The 25,262-nt window shown below is 46.4% G+C and overlaps 1 protein-coding gene across 10 annotated transcripts in view; it reads left to right on the top strand.

Annotated features, from left to right (window-relative positions):
- LOC100967331 (ubiquitin carboxyl-terminal hydrolase 4) overlaps nt 1-25,262 on the top strand; it is a 66,586-nt gene that overhangs the window by 5,951 nt on the left and 35,373 nt on the right. For 9 of the 10 annotated variants that reach the window (XM_008971660.6, XM_034956452.3, XM_055109942.2 and 6 more), the window contains exons 2-6: nt 1,337-1,464; nt 9,116-9,246; nt 11,091-11,217; nt 11,896-12,041; nt 12,172-12,233. In XM_008971660.6, coding sequence (XP_008969908.1) covers nt 1,337-1,464; nt 9,116-9,246; nt 11,091-11,217; nt 11,896-12,041; nt 12,172-12,233 — 594 coding nt within the window. Of the gene's footprint in view, nt 1-1,336; nt 1,465-9,115; nt 9,247-11,090; nt 11,218-11,895; nt 12,042-12,171; nt 12,234-19,442; nt 25,253-25,262 lie in introns of those variants that run through there. The other variant, XM_008971661.6, reaches the window with a different exon arrangement.

Here is a 25,262-nt window from a genome sequence, read left to right as displayed (position 1 = left end):
CATTTTCAGAAAGAGCATTAGTTTAGTGCTGTTCATGTCAAGCAAAACAGTGTAACCAAACTGTCTGCCTGGACTGGGACTTCTGTAAAGATCATTATGAAATTAATGACTTGTGGCCGGGTGCGGTGGCTCACGCCTATAATCACAGCACTTTGGGAGGCCAAGGTGGACAGATTACCTGAGGTAGGGAGTTTGAGACTGTCCTGACCAACATGGAGAAACCCTGTCTCTACTAAAAATACAAAATTAGCCAGGTGTGGTGGCACACACCTGTAATCCCAGCTACGGGAGACTGAGGCAGGAGAATCACTTGAACCTGGGAGGCGGAGGTTGCGGAGAGCCGAGATCACACCATTGCACTCCAGCCTGGGTGACAAGAGCGAAACTCTGTCTCAAAAAAAAAAAGAAGTTAATGACTTGTTTATTAGCAAACATGATTTTACCCATAAAAAGACTCCATTTAGACTGAGTGTGGTAGCTCATGCATGTAATCCCAGCACTTTGGGAGGCCAAGGCAGGAGGATCACCTGAGATCAGGAGTTCGAGACCAGCCTGGCCAACATGGTGAAACTCCATCTCTACTAAAAATACAAAAAAATTAGCTGGGCCTGGTGGTGCATGCCTGTAATCCCAGCTACTTGGGAGGCTGAGGCAGGAGAATTGCTTGAACCCAGGAGGTGGAGGTTGTAGTGAGCCAAGATCATACCACCGCACTCCAGCCTGGGCAACAAGAGCGAAAACTCCGTCTCAAAAAAAAAAAAAAAAAAGAGGCCAGGCGCAGTGGCTCATGCCTGTAATCCCAGCACTTTGGGAGGCCAAAGTAGGCGGATCACCTGAGGTCAGGAGTTTGAGACCAGCCTGCCCAACATGGTGAAACCCCGTCTCTACTAAAAATACAAAAATTAGCTGGGAGTGGTGACAGGTGCCTGTAATCCCAGTTAGTCAGGAGGCTGAGGCAGGAGAATTGCTTGAACCTGGGAGGCAGAGGTTGCAGTGAGCCAAGATTGTGTCACTATACTCCAGCCTGGGCGACAGAACAAGACTCCGTCTAAAAGAAAAAAAAAGAAAGACGGCATTTAAATAAGCATTTTGAAACCACTTGTTTTCTTTCTTTTATTCACTCTTTGAACAATCATTTCACTTAATGGATGCATACCCTGGGCCAGACTCTCTGTGCCATGTGGGGCCTGGGCCCTGCTCTTGCTCTTGTGACAGTGTTTTTTAGTGGGTATTGCATATGCCCCAAGTGGAAGGACCATAAAAAAGATTAAGGAAGCAGCTGCAGAAATTTATAATCTCAGCTTTTCTGCTACAGTAAATTTTTGTCTCTCTCTAGGTATCTTATTGACAGCCGGTGGTTCAAGCAGTGGAAGAAGTATGTGGGCTTTGACAGCTGGGACATGTACAATGTGGGTGAACATAACCTATTTCCTGGCCCAATAGACAACTCTGGGCTATTTTCAGGTATAGTAAATGTTGCTTTTCTAGCTAAACATTCACCTGGGCAGTGGCCTGATGTTATGTGCATCTGTAACATGGACGTTGTGAACTTTCCTAGTGTGAGGAGATAGAAACAAGTATCCTCATTTTGCATCTATAGCAGAAGTCTTTGCAAACCCTTAATGAGAAGTTAAGCTACTTTTTTCCCTTAAATTAACTGCATCTGATAAGAGTATGCTTCTAACATTTTAACTTTCTCTCTTTGCAAATTAGTTCTGCTAGCTATCTCACATTTTAAGTTAGTATATGGAATGGAAAGAAATAGGATGTCATTTTGAAATTGTATCTAAAATTTAAGAACCAGAATTTTTTGTTACCTTTGCAGTGGAACAAATTGTAAACCTGTGAACTTTCATCAAGAATTCCTGTAATGGCTGTTTTTATCATATAACTAGTGTGAGGAGAGGTTGAAGGTCAGTAGACAGAGTTATGACTGTAGTCAGCTCCCAATGGGAACTGTAGGAAAAGCGACATGTAACACACTAGAGCTTTGCTTGCACTTGTACATGCACTGAGATGACAGAGTCAGCTTTTCCCAGGCTTTCTTTTGCCTGACTTCAGACCTCTTTAAAGTCATGATAGAGGTGATCTGTCATGGGTGTCAAAAATCAGGGCAGTGCCAGGAGTGGTGTCTCACGCCTGTAACTCAGCACTTTGGGAGGCCAAGGCAGGTGGATCACCTGAGGTCAGGAGTTCGAGACCAGCCTGGCCAACATGGTGAAACCCCGTCTCTACCATGTTGGCTAGGCTGGCCTTGAGCTCCTGGGCTCAAGCTATCTTCCTGCCTCAGCCTCCTTAGTCACTGAGACTACAGTGTTCTACCACTCTCAGCTGTTTTTTAAGTTTTTTGGTAGAGACGGGGTCTTGCTATGTTGCCCAGGCTGGTTGAACTCCTGGCCTCAAGCCATCCTCCCACCTTGGCTTCCCAGAGTTTTGGTGTGAGCCACTGTGCCTGGCCTAACTTGGATATTTTTAAAACTGAGCAATGCTTCAGCTCAGACCTTGTTTTAGGAGAGGTCTGCATGGTATAAACAATATCATTTACTTTGTTTCCTGAAATAGGTCAAATGGTGGCACTATGCCACGAAGTTGCCCTAAGGAATCATTTCATTATGTTCACATTTTGTTCTTTTTCTCATTTTTATGAAATGGAGAATTCATAAGGTTTTAAATTCAGGCATACTTTGGCTTATTGTGCTTTGCTTTATTATATGTTGCAGATACTGCATTTTTAGCAAATTTTGTAGGTATTTGGCAACGCTGCCTTGACAATCTGTCAGTTCCATTTTTACAACAGCATGTGCTCACTTCATGTCTCTGTTACCACATTTTGGTAATTCTCAAAATACTTCAAAGTTTTTCATTATTATTTGTTATGGTGATCAGTGATCAGGGAGCTTTCTTTTTTTTTTTTTGAGACGGAGTTTTGCTCTTGTTGCCCAGGCAGGAGTGCAGTGGCATGATCGTGGCTCATGGCAACCTCCACCTCTTGGGTTCAAGTGATTCTCCTGCCTCAGCCTCCCGAGTAGCTAGGATTACAGGCATGCGCCACCACGCCTGGCTAATTTTGTATTTTTAGTAGAGATGGGGTTTCTCCATGTTGGTCAGGCTGGTCTTGAACTCCCGACCTCAGCCTCCCAAAGTGCTGGGATTACAGGCGTGAGCCACCGTGCCCAGCCAACAGGGATCTTTCATGTTGCTATTGTAATTGTTTTGGGGCATCATGAAGGGAGCCCATGTAAGACAGTGAACTTAATTGGTAATTATTGTGTGTATTCTCGCTGCTTCACCAACCAGCCATTCCATCTCTCTCTCTCTCCTCAGGCTTTGCTATTGCCTGAGACACAATGACACTGAAATTCGGCCACTTAGTAACCCTAACAACGTCTTCTAAATGTTCAAGTGAAAAGGAGAATTGCATGTCTCTCACTTCAAATCAAAGCTAGAAATGATTTGAGTTTGGTTAAGGAAGCCGAAATAGGTTGTAAGCTAGGCCTCTTGTGCCATATAGCTAGCCAAGTTGTGAATGTAAATGTAAACCTCCTGGACTTAAGTGATCCTTCCACCTCAGCCTCCTGAGTAGCTAGGACTACAGGTGCTTGCCAGCATTCCTGGCTCATTTTTGTATGTGTGTTTTTTTTTTGTAGCGATGGAGTTTTGTCATGTTGCCTGGGAGATGGAGGAACCCAGGAAATGGTGGTTTCAGTGAGCTGAGATTGCGCCACTGCACTCCAGCTTGGGCGACAGAAGTGAGACTCCATCTCAAAAAAAAAAAAAAAAAAAGTGCTACTCTAGTGAACACATGAATTATAAGAGCCTGAAACAGCCTTATTATTGCTGATATGGAGAAAGTTGTTTATTCATTTATTTTTTTTTTGAGACAAGGTGCCACCTTGTCTCAAAAAAAAAAAAGGTAGCTACTGCTACCTCGTGCAGTAGCACAATCACACCTCACTACAACCTTGACCTTCCCAGGCTCAGGTGATCCTCCCACCTCAGCCTCCTGAGTAACTGGAACTACAGGCCCCACCACACTCGACTAATTATTGTATTTTTTGCAGAGATTTTTTGTGGGTTTTGTCATGTTGTTCAGGTTGATCTTGAATTCCTGGGCTCAAGCAATCCTCCCGCCTTGACGTCCCAGAGTGCTGGGATTACAGGTGTGAGTCACTGTGCCCAGGCTAAACAACAGGTTTTATTTTATTTTATTTTTATTTATTATTATTATTTTTTTGAGACAGAGTCTCACCATGGGGTTTCACCATGTTGGCCAGGCTGGTCTCAAACTCCTGACCTTAAGTGATCCACCTGCCTCGGCCTCTCAAAGTGCTGGGATTACAGGCATGAGCTACTGTGCCTGGCCTAAACAACAGATTTTAAATGTAGACAAAACACCCTTCTATTGGGAAGATGCCATCTACCTCTTTGCTGCTAGAGGGGAAAAGTCAGTGCCTGGGTTCAGAGCCTTTTTTTTTTTTTTGAGACAGGGTCTTGCCCTGTCACCTAGGCTGTAGTGTGTGATCACAGCTCACTGCAGCCTTAACCTCCTGGGCTCAAGTGATCCTCCCACCTCAGCCTCCTGAGTAGCTAGGACTACAGTTGCTTGCCACCATGCTTGGCTGATTTTTATATGTTTGTTTGTTTGTTTTGTAAGACAGAGTCTCACTCTGTCGTCTAGGCTGAAGTGCAATGGCACAATCTTGGCTCACTGCAACCTCCACCTCCCAGTTTCAAGTGATTCTCCTGCCTCAGCCTCCCAAGTAGCTGGGATTACAGGTACCTGCCACCACACCCAGCTAATTTTTTTTTGTATTTTTAGTAAAGACGGGATTTCAGCACGTTGGCCAGCCTGGTCTCGAACTCCTGACCTCAGGTGGTCCACCCGCCTTGACCTCCCAAAGTGCTGGAATTACAGGTGTGAGCCACTGTGCCCAGCTTTGTATTTTTTTTTTTTTTTGTAGAGATGGGATTTTGCCATGTTGCCCGGGCTGGTCTCCAACTCCTGGGCTCAAGTGATCTGTCTGCCTTGACTTCTCAAAGTGCTGGGATTATAGGCATGAGCCACTCTGTCCGGCCAGATTCAGAGCCTTGAAGGACAGGCTGACTCTCTTCTTAAGGGATACTGCAGATGGTGACTTTAGTTTGAAGCCAGTGCTCATTTATCATTCCAAAAATCCCAAGGCCCTCAAGAATTATGCTAAATCTGCTCTGCCTGTGCCCTACACATGCAACAACAAAGCCTGCATGATAGCATATTTATTTACAGCATGGTATACCGAATATTTTTGTTTTTATTTTATTTTTCTGGGACAGAGTCTCGCTGTGTCGCCCAGGCTGGAATGCAGTGGTGCAATCTCGGCTTACTGCAACCTCTGCTTCCCGGGTTCAAGTTATTTTCATGGCTCAGCCTCCCAGGTAGCTGAGATTACAGACATGCACCACCAGGTCTGGCTAATTTTTGTACTTTTAGTAGAGATGGGGTTTTGCTATGTTGGCCAGGCTGGTCTCAAACTCCTGGCCTCAAGTGATCCACCCGCCTTGACCTCCCTAAGTGCTGGGATTACAGGCATGAGCCACCACAACAAGTTTACCGATTTTTTTTTTTTTGAGTCGGAGTTTTGCTCTTTTGCCCAGGCTGGAGTGCAATGGTGCGATCTTGGCTCACCACAACCTCTGCCTCCCAGGTTCAAGAGATTCTCCTGCCTCAGCCTCCTGAGTAGCTGGGATTATAGGCATGCGCCACCACGCCCAGCTAATTTTGTTTTTTTAGTAGAGACGGGGTTTCTCCTTGTTGGTCAGGCTGGTCTCGAACTCTCGACCTCAGGTAACTGCCCACCACGGCCTCCCCAAGTGCTGGGAGTACAGGTGTGAGCCACCACGCCCGGCCTCCCAATATTTTTTTTTTTTTTGAGATGGAGTCTTGCTCTGTCACCCAGACTGGAGTGCAGTGGCGCGATCTCGGCTCACTGCAAGCTCCGCCTCCTGGGTTCACACGATTCTCCTGCCTCAGCCTCCTGAGTAGCTGGGACCACAGGCGCCTGGCGCCTGCCACCACACCCGGCTACTTTTTTTGTATTTTTAGTAGAGACGGGGTTTCACCATGTTGGCCAGGATGGTCTCGATCTCCTGATCTCGTGATCCACCCATCTCGGCCTCTCAAAGTGCTGGGATTACAGGTGTGAGCCACCGCGCCCGGCCTCTGGCCTCCAGCCTCCAGCCTCCCAATATTTTTAGCTCAGTGTTGAGACCTACTGCTCAGAAAAAGCACTGAGCTAATCTTATCAAAATGTTACTGCTGCCAGGTGCAGTGGCTTACGCCTGTTATCCCAGCACTTTGGGAGGCCAAGGTGGGCGGATCACGAGGTCAGGAGATTGAGACCATCCTGGCTAACACGGTGAAACCCTGTCTCTATTAAAAATACAAAAACAAAATTAACCAGGTGTGGTGGCGGGTGCCTGTAGTCCCAGCTCCTCGGGAGGCTGAGGCGGGAGAATAGCATGAACCTGAGAGGTGGAGCTTGCAGTGAGCCGAGATCGCGCCACTGCACTCCAGCCTGGGGGACACAGCGAGACTGTCTCAAAAAAAAAAAAGTTACTGCTCCATTGCAATGTACCTAGTTACCCAAGAGCTCTGATGGAGATGCGTGAGGAGATTAATGTTGTTTCATGCCTACTAAAAACATCCGTTCTGCAGCCTGTGAGTCAAGAAGTAATTTAAACTTTGTTTGTTTGTTTGTTTGTTTGTTTGTTTGTTTGTTTTGAGAGAGTCTCACTCTGTTGCCCAGGCTGGAGTGCAGTGGCTCAATCTTGGCTCCTTGCAACCTCTCCTTCCCAGGTTCAAGCAATTCTCCTGCCTCCTCCTACCAGGTTCAAGTAATTCTCCTGCCTCAGCCTCCCGAGTAGCTGGGATACAGGTGCCCGTCCCTCCACCTGGCTAATTTTTGTATTTTTAGTAGAGACCGGGTTTCACCATGTTGGCCAGGCTGGTCTCAAACTTCTGACCTCAAGTGATCCTCCCGCCTCAGCCTGCCAAAGTGCTGGGATTACAGGCCTGAGCCAGCGTGCCTGATTTGATTTCAACTTTCAAGTCTTATTATTTAAGAAATACATTTTATAAGACTTTATCTGCCATAGAGTGATTCTCCTGAAGGATCTGGGCAAATTAAATTGAAAACCTTTTGGAAAGGATTTACCATTCTAGATGCCATTAAGAATATTCATGATTCCACCTGGTGCAGTGGCTTATACCTATAATCCCAGGACTTTGGCAGGCTGAAGTAGGTGGATCCTTTGAACCCAGGAGTTGGAGACTAGGGTGGGCAACTTGGCAAAACCCCATCCCTATAAAAAATACGAAAATTAGCTAGGCCTGGTGGCATGCACCTGTAGTTCTAGCTACTTGGGAGACTAAGGCAGGAGGATTGCTTGAGTCTGGGAGGTCGAAGCTGCAGTGAGCTGTAATCATGCCACTGCACTTCAGCTTGGGTGATAGAGTAAGGCCTGCCACTCCCACCTGCCCACACACATGCACAAAAATATTCATGATTCATGGGAGGAGGTCAAAATCAACATTAATAGGAGTCTGGAAGAAGTTCATTCCAACACTTACGGATGACTTCAAGGGGCTCAAGACATCAGTGGGAGAAGTAACAGCAAAAGTGGAAATAGCAAGAGAACTAGAATTAGAAGTGAAGCCTGAAGATGTGACTGAATTGCTTTATTTTTTATTTTTACTTTTATTTTTATTTTTTTTGAGATGGAGTTTCGCTGTGTCACCCAGGCTGGAGTGCAGTGGCGCAATCTTGGCTCACTGCAACCTCCGCCTCCTGGGTTCAAACAATTCTCCTGCCTCAGCCTCCCAAGTAGCTGGGCTACAGGTGTGCACCACCATGCCCAGCTAATTTTTGTGTTTGTAGTAGAGACGGGGTTTCACTACGCTGGCCAGGCTGGTCTTGAACTCCTGACCTCATGATCTGCCCACCTCGGCCTCCGAAAGTGCTGGGATTACAGGTGTGAGCCACTGCGCCTGGCCTATTTTTAATTTTAATTTTTATTTATTTTTATTTCTTTTGAGACAGAGTCTTGCTCTGTCACCCAGGCTGGAGTACAGTGGGGTATCTCGGCTCACTGCAGTCTCCACCTCCTGGGTTCAAGCAATTCTTATGCCTCAGCCTCCCGAGTAGCTGGGACTACAGGCATGCATCACCATGCCCAGCTAATTTTTGTATTTTTACTAGAAATGGGGTTTCACCATGTTGGCCAGGCTGATCTTGAATTCCTGACCTCAAGTGATCTGCCTGCCTCAGCCTCCCAAAGTGCTGGAATTACAGGCATGAGCCAACATGCCCGGCCTGAATTGCTTTAATCTTATGATAAAACTTGAATGGCTGAGGAGTTGCTTCTTATGGGTGAGCAAAGAAAATGGTTTCTTGAGATGGAATCTATGTCTGGTGAAGATGTTATGAGCATTGTTGAAATGACAACAAAGGAACCCTGCCCTGAAAAAGGCGTGTAAACTAGTCGGAGGGATGGTGGGAAACCATAACCACCTCATGTATGATTTATTTATTTTTGAGATGGAGTCTCGCTCTTTCACCAGGCTGGAGTGCAGTGGCGTGATCTTGGCTTACTGCAACCTCTGCCTCCCGGGTTCAAGCAATTCTCCTGCCTCAGCCTCCCGAGTAGCTGGGACTACAGGTGCCCGCTACCACGCCTGGCTAATTTTTATATTTTTAGTAGAGACGGGGTTTCACCATGTTGGCCAGGCTGCTCTCAAACTCCTGACCTCATGATCCACCCGCCTCAGCCTCCGAAAGTGCTGGGATTACAGGTGTGAGCCACCACACCCAGCCTGGAGTTTTTCTTTTTTATCCTCTTCTCTCCCTCCAATTATAGAAGAAATACAAATTCCTCATAAAATCTTCATGGATAAAGAGAAAACATGGATAAAGACAAAAGTCTGCTCTGTATAATGACCAGTGACAGAATTTTGGAATTTCATTCCTGTTTCTTTCTGTAAATAATTTTCTTATTTCTGAAAAGTACATGGAAATCATGTAAAACCATCATTTCTGGGGCAAAGAGCAGTGACTTATGTGCTCTTTTCCTTTTTTAGATCCTGAGAGTCAGACCTTGAAAGAACACTTAATTGATGAATTGGACTATGTATTGGTCCCCACCGAGGCGTGGAATAAACTACTAAACTGGTACGGCTGTGTAGAAGGCCAGCAACCCATCGTCAGAAAAGTGAGTTATGTGAATTGTCCCACCTGCTGGTCACTGTCTGCAGGTGCTTTCTGTTGGACACTGACTAGTGTTTGCTCGGAAAATGAACATACCTCAGTGGTTGAATAGTGGTGCTTGAGGCCTTGTTTCTGGATCTCTTTTTTTTTTGAGATGGAGTCTTGTGCTCTTGTCGCCCAGGCTGGAGTGCAACGGCACGATCTCGGCTCACTGCAGCCTCTGGCTCCCAGGTTCAAGTGATTCTCCTGCCTCAGCCTCCAGAGTAGCTGGGATTACAGGTGCCTTTCACTACGCCTGGCCAATTTTTGTATTCTTAGTAGAGACGGGGTTTCGCCATGTTGGCCAGTCTGGTCTCAAACTCTTGACCTTGTGATCTGCCCGACTCGGCCCCCCAAAGTGGTGGGATTACAGGCGTGAGCCACTACGCCCAGCCTGTTTCTGGTTCTCTTTAGGAAATTGTGGTTGTGAGTGAAGTTGCTCACCCAGAATATTATCATGAGTGGCCTCTAAACATCAGAGCTGCCCAGTGGCTTGGAATGTGCCCAGCAGCGCTGTGAGAGAACTTTCTGGAAAATTCTATGAGAGAAAGTTCACTGGGGGCATATGGACATATAGTTAATGTCCTGCATCTTGTTTATCTTAAAAAACCTTTATGATACTGCTTTTCCCTCTATGCTTAAGAGTCTTTGAGCCAGGTGCAGTGGCTCACATCTGTAATCCCAGCACTTTGGGAGGTTGAGGCAGGCGGATCACGAGGTCAGGAGATCAAGACCACCCTGGCCAACATGGTGAAACCTCGTCTCTACTAAAAATACAAAAATTAACTGGGTGTGGTGGCACATGCCTGTAGTCCTAGCTACTCGGGAGGCTGAGGCAGGAGAATTGCTTGAACCCAGGAGATGGAGGTTGCAGTAAGCCGAGATCACCCCACTGTACTGCAGCCTGGCAACAGAGTGAGACTCGGTTGCAAAAAAAAAAAAAGAGTCTTTGATCAGGCCGTGCATGGTGGCTCACGCCTGTAATCCCAGCACTTTGGGAGGCTGAGGCAGGTGGATCACGAGGTTAAGAGATCGAGACCATCCTGGCCAACATGGTGAAATCCTGTCTCTACTAAAAATACAAAAATTAGCTGGGCATGATGGTGGGCCCCTGTAGTCCCAGCTACTCGGGAGGCTGAGGCAGGAGAATCTCTTGAACCCAGGAGGTGCAGGTTGTAATGAGCTGAGATCGTACCACTGCACTCCAGGCTGCTGACGGAGGAAGACTCCATCTCAAAAACAAAAAACAGTGAAGAACAGCCTTCTCTCTAATATCATCAAGATACTCTTGGTCTTAGTGGGTAGAAAAAATATATATATATCTTTTTTTTGCGGGGTACAGAGTCTCGCTCTGTCGCCCAGGCTGGAGTGCAGTAGAGCGATCTTGGCTCACTGCAGCCTCCACCTCCTGGGTTCAAGCGATTCCCCTGTCTCAGCCTCCTGAGTAGTTGGGATTACAGGCACATGCCACCATGCCCGGCTAATTTTTGTATTTTTCATAGAAATGGGGTTTCACCATGTTGGTCAGGCTGGTCTCAAATTCCTGACTTCAAGTGATCCACCCACCTCAGCCTCCCAGAGTGTTGAGATTACAAGTGTGAGCCACCACACCCGGCCAGAAAAAATATTTTTAAACTCTTTGTCCAGGTACTGGTAGCTTTAAAAATCTGTTCTTTTGATCCCTTGATCAGTAAAGGAAATGGATTATCATGAGTTTTCTGCTTTTTGCTTCTGATAAGATATGCTACATCCAAGACTGCCCAGCTGCAAAACCGCTATGCCCTCACCCCTGCCTCCTCTTGTTCATAGGTTGTGGAGCATGGCCTGTTTGTCAAGCACTGCAAAGTCGAGGTGTATTTGCTGGAACTAAAGCTCTGTGAGAACAGTGACCCCACCAATGTGCTGAGTTGCCATTTCAGCAAGGCAGACACCATTGGTGAGAGGCTGGGCTGGGGTCCCTGGTATGTGGTGAGAGAGTGTAGGACATTGTGGCTGATGGGAGGGAAGAGGGCATTATTTTATATGCCCTCTTTAGATTTGTTACCCAAATCATCTCGAGCTGTAGTTGCCAGTCCTGACCTGGGGGCCTATCCCTCCAGGAATTCTTATGGAGAGAACACTGGGCCTGCTCCTTGCCCATTTGTCTATGATAATGAAGATAAGGAAATGTAGATCCAAAGAAGTTTAAAAATAACTTATTTAAAAATCTCAGCAAGGTTTACAGTGAGCTACGATCCCACCACTGCACTGCAGCCTGGGCATCAGAGCAAGATCCTGTCTCTTAAAAAAAAAAACAAATCGCAGCCAGAAAATGGTAGAGCTAGCTTTTGAAGCCATATCTGAGTTAACTCCAAAGATAAGCTTTCTCACTTTCTATGTTGCTTTTGCGCTATAAATGAGAGACACACGTTAGAGAAGAAGCATAGGGAGACTTCCAGGCATATGAGTGCAAGAGGCCACCCATGGGAGATGATTGATTTTAAGAGTTATCAGGGGGTTGATCCAGAGCACCTGTGAGCATCTGACAAGAAAGAGGATGAGCATTAGTTTGCCATGGCTGTCTTTAGCCTTGCATGTGGACAAAGCCCCAAGTGATATTTCTGCCTGTTCCTAGCAACCATCGAGAAAGAGATGCGGAAGCTATTCAACATCCCTGCGGAGCGTGAAACACGGCTCTGGAACAAATACATGAGCAACACCTACGAGCAGTTGAGCAAGCTAGACAACACTGTCCAGGATGCTGGGCTATACCAGGGTCAGGTAGGAGGGCCCTGGCCATTCCCCAGCAGGTAGCTCTGCCCAGGGTGTGTGGCCAGATACTTTTTGCTTCTAAGCATGTTGGAAGTGTGGTGGTTTGAACTCTCCTCATTTGGTTTCCCCTTTCACTCAGGTGCTAGTAATTGAGCCTCAAAATGAAGATGGCACATGGCCCAGGCAGACCTTGCAGTCAAAGTAAGTCAATTTTTTCTCCCTTGTCATAGGCTCACATGTGCAAAAGAGACAGTCTTTCCTAAGGCAGTACTTGTACTAAGAAAAATTGTTCTGATTCAGATGAACAATGCCTATTTTGTATATCCAGAGTTCATGCTTCTGGATGAAGACCGTGGCTTTTGGTAGCAGGGCAGCATCTAAGGGAAGCCTGTCAGGATATCTCAGCAAGGTGGCGAGCCTCTCCTCGTGGAGAATGAGAAAAGGAGGAAGGAATATGAGGGATCAAGTCTAAGGTTGCTGCTCTACCAGGAGGTTGCTTTGTTTTTGTCACGCTTTTATTTTCTCCACCTGTAGTTAGAGGCCTTGATGGATAAGAGGAAGGCTAAGGCATGGGGTTTTATATGACTTAAAAGTGATAGTTGAGGCCTGAGCACGGTGGCTCATGCCTGTAAGCTCAGCACTTTGAGAGGCCGTGGGAGGTGGCTCACCTGAGGCCAGGAGTTCGAGCCCAGCCTGGTCAACATGGTAAAACCCTGTCTCTACTAAAAATACAAAAATTAGCTAGGCATGGTGGCAGGTACCTGTAATCTCAGCTACTCGGGAGGCTGAGGCTCAAGAGTCGCTTGAATCCAGGAGGTGAAGGCTGCAGTGAGCTGAGATCGCACCATTATACTCCAGCCTAGGTGACAGTGCAAGACTCTGACCCAAAAAAAAAAAACAAAAAAAAGTGATAGCTTGATTCTACCTGTTTCTGCCCAGTGGCCTGTTACTCATTGTTGCCCTGGGAGCTTGCTGGGTGAATTGTTCAGCTACAAAACTTGGACTAAGGACACATCTGTTTCAAGAGATGTTCATGTGGTATGTGGAACTGTGCATGTTCTTAGGGAGATAAAGAAGTGATTAATTTTCGTTATGGTATAAGTTTTGGAAATTATATCTGTGTTCCAGTAGTTATGGGAATAATGTTGCGCTCTGTCCTTTTCCCTCTGTCAGGCCTTGGACTGTGACCATTACATAGTAGTGGGCTCCTAGGTCATTTGAGAACCATGAAAACTATGAGTTCTTAAGAGAAGAACTGTTAGACCCCCTGAAGTCCAGTCATGGAATCCAGTTTAAGAAACCCTGGTTGCCAGTTGTTGACAAGATAAATAAAATAGCTGTGGTAGGCATAGCTGTGCTCATCTTCACCCTGAGATATCCATATCCTAATTCCCAGAATCTGTTTCAGAATGTCATTATGTCAGGTGACATGGCAAAAGGGACTTTGCAGATGGGATTAAGCACAATGGTGAGTGCCTGTAGTCCCAGCTACCTGACAGGCTGAGGTGGGAGCATTGCTTGAGTCCAGGAGTTTGAGGCTGCAGTGAGCTATGATTCTGCCATTGCCCTCCAGCCTGGGCGACAGCAAGACCCCATCTCTCTTTTTTTTTTTTTAAAAAAAAAGGCCAGGAGCAGTGGCTCACGCCTGTAATCCCAGCACTTTGGGAGGCCGAGGTGGGCGGCTCACCTGAGGTTGAGAGTTTGAGACCAGCCTGACCAACATGGAGAAACCCTGTCTCTACTAAAAATGCAAAATTAGCCAGGCATGGTGGTGCATATCTGTAATTTCAGCTACTTGGGAGGCTGAGGCAGGAGAATCGCTTGAACCTGGGAGGCGGAGGTTGCAGGGAACTGAGATTGCACCATTGCACTCTAGCCTGGGGAACAAGAGCGAAACTCCATCTCAAAAAAAAAAGAATGTCTGTTCACCAGTGAGTGAAGACAAGCCATAAGCCGTACAGTGAGAGAAGAGATTTGTAATCCATGTCTGACAAGTTGTGTCCAGAATTTTTTTTTCTTTTTTTTTTTTTCCCTGTGACGGAGTCTTACTCTCTTGCCAAGGTTGGAGTGCAATGGTGCGATCTCAGCTCACTGCACCCCCACCTCCCGGGTTCAAGTGACTGATGCCTCAGCCTCCCGAGCAGCTGGGACTACAAGCTCCCACCACCATGCCCAGCTAATTTTTGTATTTTTAGTAGAGACAGGGTTTTACCATGTTGGCCAGGCTGGTCTTGAACTCCTGGCCTGTAGTTATCTGCTTGCCTCAGCCTCCCAAAGTGCTGGATTACAGGCGTGAGCCACCACAGCTGGTCGTATATCTAGAGTTGCAAAGAAATTCCTACTAGTCAATACAAACAAGTCAGGCAACACTAGTAAAAAAAAGAGGCAAAAATGTAGAATTATATGCACATTCTGCTACTCAACAATCCTGTTGTTAGGCATGTAACCAATAGAAATATATCCCATGTTCTCTTAAATACATATTTCAGGATGTTTGTGCTAGCACTGCTTGTCATAGTTACAAACTGGAGCTAACCCAAATGTCCATCAAAAGTAAATGGATAAACTGCAGTAAGTGTAAGCACACAATGAAATTCTGTCCAGCTTTGCACAACAGTGATGAGTCTAATGAAAAATGATGAATGAGAGAAGGTAGACACAAAGCAGGGCATAATGATTCTGTTGACTTAAAACTTTATAACAGGCAAAATTAACCTTGGGGATTCATGGTCAGAACTGGTTAGTGTTGGGAAGAATTGCGACTGAATCGTGAGAAGGACACCTAGGGGTCTGGGGGTGTCCTGTTTCTTGGTCAGGGTACTGGTTACATGGATGTATCACTTGGTGCAAATTTCTTGATTTTATACACTCAGGGGTTTTGTTTTTTTGTTTTTTTAATAGACGGAGTCTTGATCTGTAGCCCAGGCTGGAGTCCAGTGGCATGATCTCGGTTCACTGTAACCTCTGCCTCCTGGGTTCAAGCAATTCTTGTGCCTCAGCCTCCCGAGTAGCTGGGATTACAGGTGCATGCCACCCATGCACAGCCAATTTTTGTATTTTTAGTAGAGACGGGGTTTCACCATGTTGGCCAGGCTGGTCTCGAACTTCTAGCCTCAAGTGATCCGCCTGCCTCGGCCTCCCAAAATGCTGGGATTACAGGCATAAGCCACCACGCCCGGCCAAAAAAAATCAATAATAGGCCAGGTGCGGTGGCTGGCCAACATGCTGAAACCCCATCTCTTAAAAAATAGAAGAAAATTAGCCCGGTGCAGTGGCACATACCTGTAATCGTAGCTACTGGGGAGGCTGAGGCATGAGAATGGTGGTGGGGATTGCAGTGAGCCTAGATCGTGCCACTGCACTCCAGCTTGGGCGATACAGTGAGACTCTGTCTCAGGAGAAAAAAAAAAAAGGTACAATAATAATCAAGGTTTAAGAAAGCAACTAGTATCTATAATATTCCAGAGATAAATTCTGGGTAATTCCAACATAGGTGAGGAATTAGTATAGAGCAGAGAGAGATGAGAATGTCCAGAACTACTATTCTTGAGGATGAGAAAGGTGAACAATTGTAAGTTTATGTAATTTATGGGGAAAAATAAAAATAGAGATCCTAATAAGTTAATGGAACAACTGACAGAAACGGAAAATTGAATGTATAACTTTGAAACATACTATGTCAGTTAGGAAAGGCTTGCTGGCAGGTAAGAAAAATCTGCAAATTAGCGTATTAAGCAAGATGGAGGCTTACATCTTTCTGAAAAGAATTTCTGACGTAGGCAGTCAATCCATTGCTGATGTAGCAGCTCCATGGCAATATTAAACCCAGCTGACCTACCCCTTCCTTTTTAGGACATTTCTCAGATATCATACATCAAACCTCCTTTGTATCTCATTGGCTAATCATATGACAATACCTGGCTTTCAGGAAGGCTGGGATGTACTGTATAGCAGGACTGCATCATGTCCAGCTAAAAATTGGGGTTCTCAAACTAAGGAAGGAGGGGAAAATAGCTATCAGGAGGTGACTAGCAAACTGCCACACCTGCAAAAGGAAAATTAATGGAAGGCAAAAATGAAGGGGGGAAAAAATAAGAAGTATGGTAATTAGAAAGCCTGTTAGAACATGTGGAAAAAGGGGGAAAAAAAAGAAACCTGAAATAAGGAGGCTGAATTAAATTCAGTGAAGTCTAATAACAGCATTAGAATCACTGTAGATGAGTTAAATTTACCAAACTAAAGACAAACTCTCAGATCAGACTTTAAAAGACAAACCACACCAGGGATACAGTGGTATGTGCCTATAGTCCTAGCTACTCAGAAGGCTGAGGGAGGAAGCTTGCTTGAGCCCAGGAGTTCGAAGTTACCGTGAGCCACGATTGCATCATTGCACTCCAGCCTGGACAACAGAGTGAGATGCTGTCTCTTTTTCTTTTTCTTTTTCTTTTTTGTTTGAGATGGAGTTTCACTCTTGTTGCCCAGGTTGGAGTGTAATGGCGCGATCTTGGCTCACTGCAACCTCTGCCTCCCGGGTTCAAGCAATTCTCCTGCCTCAGCCTCTCGAGTAGCTGGGATTACAGGCATGCGCCACCACGCCCAGCTAATTTTGTATTTTTAGTAGAGACAGGGTTTCTCCATGTTGGTCAGGCTGGAGACCCTGTCTCTTGGAAAAAAAGAGTCAGGCATGGTGGCTTATACCTGTAATCCCAACATTTTGGAAAGCTGAGGTGGGAGGATTGCTTGAGGATAGGAGTTTGAGACCAGCCTGGTCAACATAGCAAGACTCCTGTCTCTACAAAATTTTTTTAAAAAATTAGCTGGGCATGGTAGCTTGTGCCTGCAGTTCCAGCTTCTTGGGAGGCTGAGGTGGGAGGATCCCTTGAGCACAGGAGTTTGAGGCTGCAGTGAGCTATAATTGTGCACTGCCCTGCAGCCTGGGTGACAGAGCAAGAGCTTGTCTCAAAACACAAGAAAACAAAACAAGGCTGGGCACGGTGGCTCATGGCCTGTAATCCCACTTTGGGAGGCGGAGGTGGGTGGATCACTTGAGGTCAGGAGTTCAAGACCAGCCTGGTGAACATAGCGAGACCCCCCTGTCTACTAAAAGTACAGAAAATTAGCCAGGAGTGGTGGCGTGCACCTGTAATCCCAACTACTTGGGAGGCTGAGGCAGGAGAATTGCTTGAACTCAGGAGGTGGAGGTTGTAGTGAGCTGAGATGGCACCATTGCACTCCAGCCTGCGTGACAGAGCAAGACTCCATCTCAGAAAACAAACAAACAAACAAACAAACAAACATGTTTAGTAATACATTGTGTGTCAAAGACACAGAGAAGTTGAAATTGAGGGAATGGAAATAGTGGCTTATGCCTGTAATCCCAGCACTTTGGGAGGCAGAGGCAGGCACATCACGAGGTCAAGAGATCAAGACCATCCTGGGCCAACATGGTGAAACCCCGTCTCTACTAAAAATACAAAAAAATTAGCTGGGTGTGATGGCATGCTCCTGTAGTCCCAGCTACTCGGGAGGCTGAGGCAGGAGAATCTCTTGAACCCGGGAGGCGGAGGTTGCGGTCAGCCGAGATCGCGCCACTGCACTCCAGCCTGGGCAACAGAGCAAGACTCCGTCTCAAAAAATAACAAGAAAACGTACATCAAGGGAATATGTCATCGAAGGAAGGTCACTAGTTGGCTTAATAACTTTTTAAAAACCTACCAATAGAGTCAGTTTTATATATTTCTTTTTTTTTTTTTTTTGAGATGCAGTCTTGCTCTGTCACCTAAGCAGGAGTGCAGTGGCGCAATCCCTCCCAAGGTGGTGGAATTAACAGGTGTGAGCCACCATGCCTGGCCAATGTATTTCTATTTATTTATTTATCCCTCAACAGTCCTCCCTCCAATTTAATATATTTCTTGGCAGAGGATAGTAAATGTTTCCATGGATGGATTCCTTGGTGGTGGTGGTGGTGGTTTTTTTTTTTTTTTTTTGAGGCAGAGTCTTGCTCTATCGCCCAGGCTGGAGTGCAGTGGCACGATCTCGGCTCACTGCAACCTCTGCCTCTCAGGTTCAAGCGATTCTCCTGCCTCAGCCTCCTGAGTAGCTGGGATTACGGGTTCGTGCCACCACGCCCGGCTAATTTTTTGTATTTTTAGTAGAGATGGGATTTCACCACGTTGGCCAGGTTGGTCTCGAACTCCTGACCTCAGGTGATCCACCCGCCTTGGCGTCCCAGAGTGCTGGGATTACAGGCGTGAGCCACCACACCTGGCTAGTTGTTTATATTTAATTGTCTTTTTTTCACTAATGAGGACCACCTTGTAAATTCTGGGCATTTTCAGAGTTTTCTCTTCCATGTGAATTGCTCCAGCTAACTTAATATTAGTTTATCAAGGGTTTGTGTAGACCTGGCTTTGTCTCTTTCCATCTGTTTCTCTCTTTCCCTTTAACGTCACTTGCCTGAGGTCTATAAGGCCCTTTAAGGTTGCCAGCCCAGAGCCAGAAGAGATTGGTGTCCCTGAAGTTAAGAAAGCCACCTTTGCCTACAGATGGTGTTCACAGTGTTGGTGTGGAGTCACAGCTTGACTTTTGGTAAGGCAGCAAGTATTCTGACTGTTAAGAGTTTATTGTGGCTGGGCACTGGTGGCTCATGCCTGTAATCCCAGCAGTTTGAGAGGCTGATGTGGGAAGATTGCTTGAGCCCAGGAGTTTGAGACCATCCTAGGCAACATAATGTGACCCTGTCTCTTAAAAAAATAAAATTAGGTCAGGCACGGTGGCTCATGCCTATAATCCCAGCACTTTGGGAGGCCAAGGCGGGCGGATCACCTAAGGTCAGGAGTTCAAGACCAGTCTGGCCAACATGGTGAAACCCTGTCTCTACTAAAAATGCAAAAATTAGCCAGGTGTGGTGGCGTGTGCCTGTAATCCCAGCTACCTGGGAGCCTGAGGCAAGAGAATCGCTTAAACCCAGGAGGCAGAGGTTGCAGTGAGCTGAGACTTCACCATTGCTTTCCAGCCTGGGCAACAAGAGTGAAACTCCATCTCAGGCTGGGCGCAGTGGCTCATGCCTGTAATCCCAGCACTTTGGGAGGCCGAGGCGGGCGGATCACGAGGTCAGGAGATTGAGACCATCCTGGCTAACACAGTGAAACCCCGTCTCTACTAAAAATACTAAAAAAAAAAAAAAAACACCACGGGCGTGGTGGCAGGCGCCTGTAGTCCCAGCTACTCGGGAGGCTGAGGCAGGAGAATGATGTGAACCCAGGAGGCGGAGCATGCAGTGAGCCGATATCACACCACTGCACTCCAGGCTGGGCAACAGAGTGAGACTGTTGTCTCAAAAACAAACAAACAAACAAAAAACAAAACAAAACAAAAAAAGAGTGAAACTCCATCTCAAAAAAAAAATAGGGGGCCCCAGGAGATGTTGACCCAGCAGGGCGTGGCGCTGCAGAACTACGACAACAAGCTGGTCAAATGCATAGAGGAGCTATGCCAGAAGCAGGAGGAGCTGTGCTCGCAGATCCAGCAGGAGGAGGACAAGAAACAGCGGCTGCAGAATGAGGTGAGGCAGCTGACAGAGAAGCTGGCCTGCGTCAACGAGAAGCTGGCCCGCATCAACGAGAACCTGGCACGCAAGATTGCCTCTTGCTGTAAGTTCTACCAGACCATCGCGGAGACGGAGGCCACCTACCTCAAGATGCTGGAGAGCTCCCAGACTTTGCTCAGTGTCCTGAAGAGGGAAGCTGGGAACCTGACCAAGGCTACAGCCTCAGACCAGAAAAGTAGTGGTGGCAGGGACAGCTGACCAGACCATGGGCAGGGCCTGCCTCTGTGCGCCCCTCAACTCAGCCCCAGCAAGTCTGTCCACAGAGCGTCTTCTTCATGGCAGCAGCTGCCTTCTTTCACTGTCTCAGGTGATAAGAGGGGCGGCTGCCAACCTCCACTGGCATCAGTGACAAGCCCGGGGCACAGCCTGTGGGTCCTGGCTTTGTGCTCACACAGGCTATGGGGAGGGTGGGCTCTAGGTCAGCTCTGCAAGGGGCCTGTCTCTGCGGCACCCACACTCCTGGGCTGCCAGGGAGGTCCTGGTTGTAGTCTGAGCACCATGGAGGTCCCCTCAGCCAGCAGAGGCCCAGGGCAGGGGGCAGGGGTTCTCCTTCATCCCAGAACCCAAACCTCAGGGCTCACCCCTGTGGCCTGTGACTGTCAATAAAGATTATCTTTGTAAAAATAAATAAATGATTGAATGAATGAATGAAAAATAAGTTAACCGGGCTTGGTGGCTCACGCCTATAATTCTAGCACTTTGGGAGGCTGAGGCGGGCAGATCACTCGAGGCCAGGAGTTCGAGACTAGCCTGGCCAACATGGTAAAACCCTGTCTCTACTAAAAATAAAAAAATAGCCAGGCATAGTGGCATGCACCTGTAATTCCAGCTACTCGGGAGGCTGAGGCATGAGAATTGCTTGAACTGGGGAGGCTGAGTCATGAGAATTGCTTGAACTGGGGAGGTGAAGTCTGCAGTGAGCTGAGATTGGACCACTGCACTCCAGCCTGGGTGACAGAGTGAGACACTCTCAAAATAAATAAATAAAGTTAAATTAAAAGGGTTTATCATTATCTTAATTATAATTCCAGGTACCAGACGCTGGATACTTGAGGTCAGTCTTTATTTTATTTTTTTTAGATGAAGTCTCGCTCTTGTTTCCCAGTCTGGAGTGCAATGGCGCGATCTCGGCTCACTGCAACCTCCACCTCCCGGGTTCAAGTGATTCTCCTGCCTCAGCCTCTGAGTAGATGGAATTACAGGCATATGCCACCATGCCTGGCTAATTTTGTATTTTTAGTAGAGATGGGGTTCCTCTGTGTTGGTCAGACTGGTCTCGGACTCCCAACCTCATGTGATCCGCCCACCTCAGCCTCCCAAAGTGCTGGGATTACAGGCATGAGCCACCACGCCTGGCCTAGTCTTAAAGGATAGGATAGATTCATCCTCACAGCAGCATTCAGTCTGGAGAACATCTGAGAAGCAAGTGGAGTGCAGTAGTTTAAGGAGGGCAGGGATGGGCTTTGCCTGGTTTGTCCAGAGCCTCACTTTGGGCCTGGGCACAGGGATGTTACAGGGTCCCACCATGGTATCAGGCGCACGTTTGAGTTGTAATTGATAATCACGTGACATGCCTGGGGAGCAGGACTTACCAGTAGAAAGGTGCCTGGGAGTCCAGAGGCTTGACTACAGTGTCTCTTAGGAGCAGAGGTATCCTTGTTTGGAGGCATAGTGTCTGTTTTCAGAGTGTGGCATGAGACCCAGTCACAAATCAGAGTGAGATCTTGCTTACCTAATATATATGCCTGAGATTCAGACATTTCTCCTGGCTTCCTATATTCCAGCCTGTAATGCCCAGGGTTTGTTCCACAGTTGCCTGAAGGTCTGGAGACAAGTCCCTGCCCTAGTGCTCAGCATTTCCCAGATTATAGTAAATTTTCTGAAGAGAAGTTTTGCTTCTGACTTGTCTGTCAAAGATAGAGTATTTTTTAATAGATAGGGTCTTGCTTTGTTGCCCAGACTGGAATGCAATGGCATGATCATAGTTCACTGCAACCTCAAACTCCTGGGATCAAGGGATCCTCTCGGCTTAGCCTCCCGAGTAGCTAGGACTGTAGGCACGTGCTGCTATGCCTGGCTTTTTCTGTTCTGTAGAGACAAGTTCAGCCTCCCAAAGTGCTGGGATTGTAAGCATGAGCCACTGCACCCAGCCTAAGGATAGAGGTTTTTTTTTTTTTAAATCTTACTGTGTAAATTTTCAAGCATATAAAAAGTATCCTTATATGCCCTTAATTTGGTTTCTTTTTGATTGAATTTACTATGAAAACTGGCAGTATTTTCTAGAACATTTTAAACATCAAATAAAATTTTTCTTTAATTCCTATCACCCGGAAATGTTGTCTGTTTAAGAAATTGACAGGTCTTGGATATCTCAAATGATTTGTATGGGTTTTTGCCCTTTTTAAAAATAAATAAATAAATAGAGACAGGGTCTTGCTATGTTGACCAGGTTGATCTTGAACTCTTGGCCTCAAGCAGTCCTCCCACCTTGGCCTCCCAAAGTGCTAAGATTACAGGCATGAGCCATCAGGCCCGGCCGATTTTTGCCCTTTTAAGCTCAAGAAAATAGATAAGTTATCAATGAATAGTTACTGAGAAGAGGAGTGCCATACTATATATCTTGAGGTTCTGTGCATCAGAATTTGAATTTCAGTATTCTGTCTTACCTCCCTCAGTGCTAAGATGACTGAGTCTGCCATTGCATATCAGACCAGCCTTGGGCAGCAGACTTTCTTTATGCATAAGAGGCTAGGAAATCACATTGGACATCTCACTGGACAGGATTGAACACATGCATGCTTAAGTCTCCCATGTGGTGAATGAGAGTACCCTTGGCTGTGGTGAATCTCACTTAGTGCAGCTGCTTGAGTTCTTGGACTCCTTTGCAGCATGAGGATGAAGCTGTGTGAACCAAATCCTCTTTAGGATTAGAGAAGGGTACATTTCCTTATGGGAAGGTGAGAGACTGAGGAGCCCTCATTCTCCCTTACTGTGACTGCATTGTGGAGCAAACCTCAGTTCAGGTACCTGCTTAGGCCCTATATAATTTCCTGATGTGCCCATTGCTGGTATACAAGATCATACTTGTTTTTGCTGCCATGTTTTTCTTCTCACAGGGAAGCCAAGTTGAGATCAGATCCCATGAGGGTGAACACTGTGTGGGAACAGTACATCTTCTTAGTCATTTTCTGTATTCTAAAAATAACCCAGTATTCTATAAGGGAAATCCCAGTTTTATATTTGAAACAATGGAGGAGGATTCACTTTCTTCTTTGGCTGAGCGCAGTGGCTCATGTATGTAATCCCAGCCCTTTGGGAGGCTGAGGCAGGAGGGTTGCTTGAGTCCAGGAGTTTGAGACCAGCCTGGGCAACATAAGGAGACTGTTGCTATGGATTACCAAAAAAAAAAAGGTAAAAATTAAAAATTTTAAAATAAGATTTACTTTCTTCCTTATGTCCTTATATAGATTCTAGCAGATTGATGAAATTGATAGCAATTTAAAATTTGGGCAATTAGCCCTTGAATTAATTTTAAAGTAGAAATCTAAAATAAGAGCCTGAAAAATATTAAAACATGAGTTTGAAACAGAGCGGTTACACTGGCAAATTTGAAGAAACAAAATTCTCCATAGAAGGCGTAGTGAAACCAAATTGCCATTTTTCTGTTCTCATGTCCTTATATCCAGCTATTTAATTTGCATCCAGCCTTTTTGGGGAAAGTCATCTCTTATTGCCATTTTTCTTTTTTTTTTTTTTGAGATGGAGTTTTGCTCTTGTTGCCCAGGCTGGAATGCAATGGCACGATCTCGGCCCACTACAACCTCCGCCTCCTGGGTTCAAGCAATTCTCCTGCCTCAGCCTCCCAAGTAGCTGGGATTACAGGCATGCGCCACTAGGCCTGGCTAATTTTTTGTATTTTTAGTAGAGACGGGGTTCCACCATGTTGGTAAGGCTAGACTGGAACTCCTGACCTCAAGTGATCCACCCACCTCAGCCTCCCAAAGAGGTGGGATTATAAGCATGAGCTACCTCGCCTGGCCTTATTGCCATTTTTCTTTGCCTTTCACTAATAATTTTTAAAATTCAGGGAAGCAGGCCAGACGTGGTGGTTCACACCTATAATCCCAGCACTTTGGGAGGCCAAGGCAGGCAGATCACAAGGTCAAGAGCTTGAGACCATTCTGGCCAACATGGTGAAACCCTGTCTCTACTAAAAATACAAAAAAATTAGCTGGGTGTGGTGGCACGCGCCTGTAGTCCCAGCTACTCGGGAGGCTGAGGCAGGAGAATTGTTTGAACCCGGGAGGCGGAGGTTGCAGTGAGCCAAGATTGTGCCACTGCACTCCAGCCTGGCGAGAGAATGAGACTCCGTCTCAAAAAAAAAAAAAAGAAAAAAAAAAGAAAAAAAATGTAGGGAAGTTTATGATTTGTAAATCAAACCAGGATGCTTGAAGATGAACCTTGTGGGGGTTTTTTTGTTGTTTTTTTTTAAGAGACGGAGTCTCGCTCTGTCACCTAGGCTGGAGTGCAGTGGCACGATCTCGGCTCACTGCAACCTCCGCCTCCTGGGTTCACGCAATTCTCCTGCCCCTCAGCCTCCCCAGTAGCTGGGACTACAGGCACATGCTGCCATGCCTGGCTAATTTCTTTATTTTCTTTTTTTTTTGAGACAGAGTTTTGTTCTTTTTGCCCAGGCTGGAGTGCAATGGCGCGATCTTGGCTCACTGCAACTTCTGCCTCCCGGGTTCAAGCAATTCTCCTGCCTCAGCTTCCCGAGTAGCGCCATCACATCTGGCTAATTTTTTTTTTGAGATGGAGTCTCACTCTGTCACCAAGCTGGAGTGCGGTGGTGCAGTCTCGGCTTACTCCCGGGTTCAAGTGATGCTTCTGCCCCAGCCTCCCGAGTGGCTGGGATGACAGGTGCCCGCCACCACGTCCAGATAATTTTTGTATTTTTAGTAGAGATGTGGTTTCACTGTGTCTTGAACTCCTGACCTCATGGCCAGGCTGGTCTTGAATTCCTGACCTTGTGATCGTGACCTCATGATCCGCCAGCCTCGGCCTCCCAAAGTGCTGGGATTACAAGGGTGAGCCACCTCACCCAGCCTAATTTTGTATTTTTAGTAGTGACGGGGTTTCTCCATGTTGGTCAGGCTGGTCTCAAACTCCTGACCTCAGGTGATCCGTCTGCCTCGGCCTCCCAAAGTGCTGAGATTACAGGCGTGAGCCACCACGCGCGACCTGGCTAATTTCTTTTGCATTTTAGTAGAGACAGGGTTTCACTGTGTTGCCCAGGCTGGTCTCGAACTCCTGAGCTCAGGCAATCTGCCTGCCTCAGCCTCCCAAAGTGCTAGGATTACAGGCACGAGCCACTGCGCCTGGTCAGCCTTGTGGTTTTTCACACTGAAAGGGTATGTGGTGGTGTGGACTGATGTGACAGGAAGACCAGTTAATTTGTGGACTCTCACTTAAAGTAAGTTTACCTTGAAGTAGTATGAATACAGGCTTTTTGTAATTTATTTTAACTTAATATGAAGAATATTTATTCCTTGAGAAGCAACCTAAGGCATTAAATAGGACTTGCTCTTTGCAAAAAGTCAGTAGCATTGTTTCTGCTTCTC

This window comes from Pan paniscus, chromosome 2, assembly GCF_029289425.2.
Source record: "Pan paniscus chromosome 2, NHGRI_mPanPan1-v2.0_pri, whole genome shotgun sequence".
NCBI lineage: Eukaryota > Metazoa > Chordata > Mammalia > Primates > Hominidae > Pan > Pan paniscus.
The sequence above is the reverse complement of the archived record's forward strand: the minus strand, read 5'-3'. Positions and strand labels throughout refer to the sequence as shown.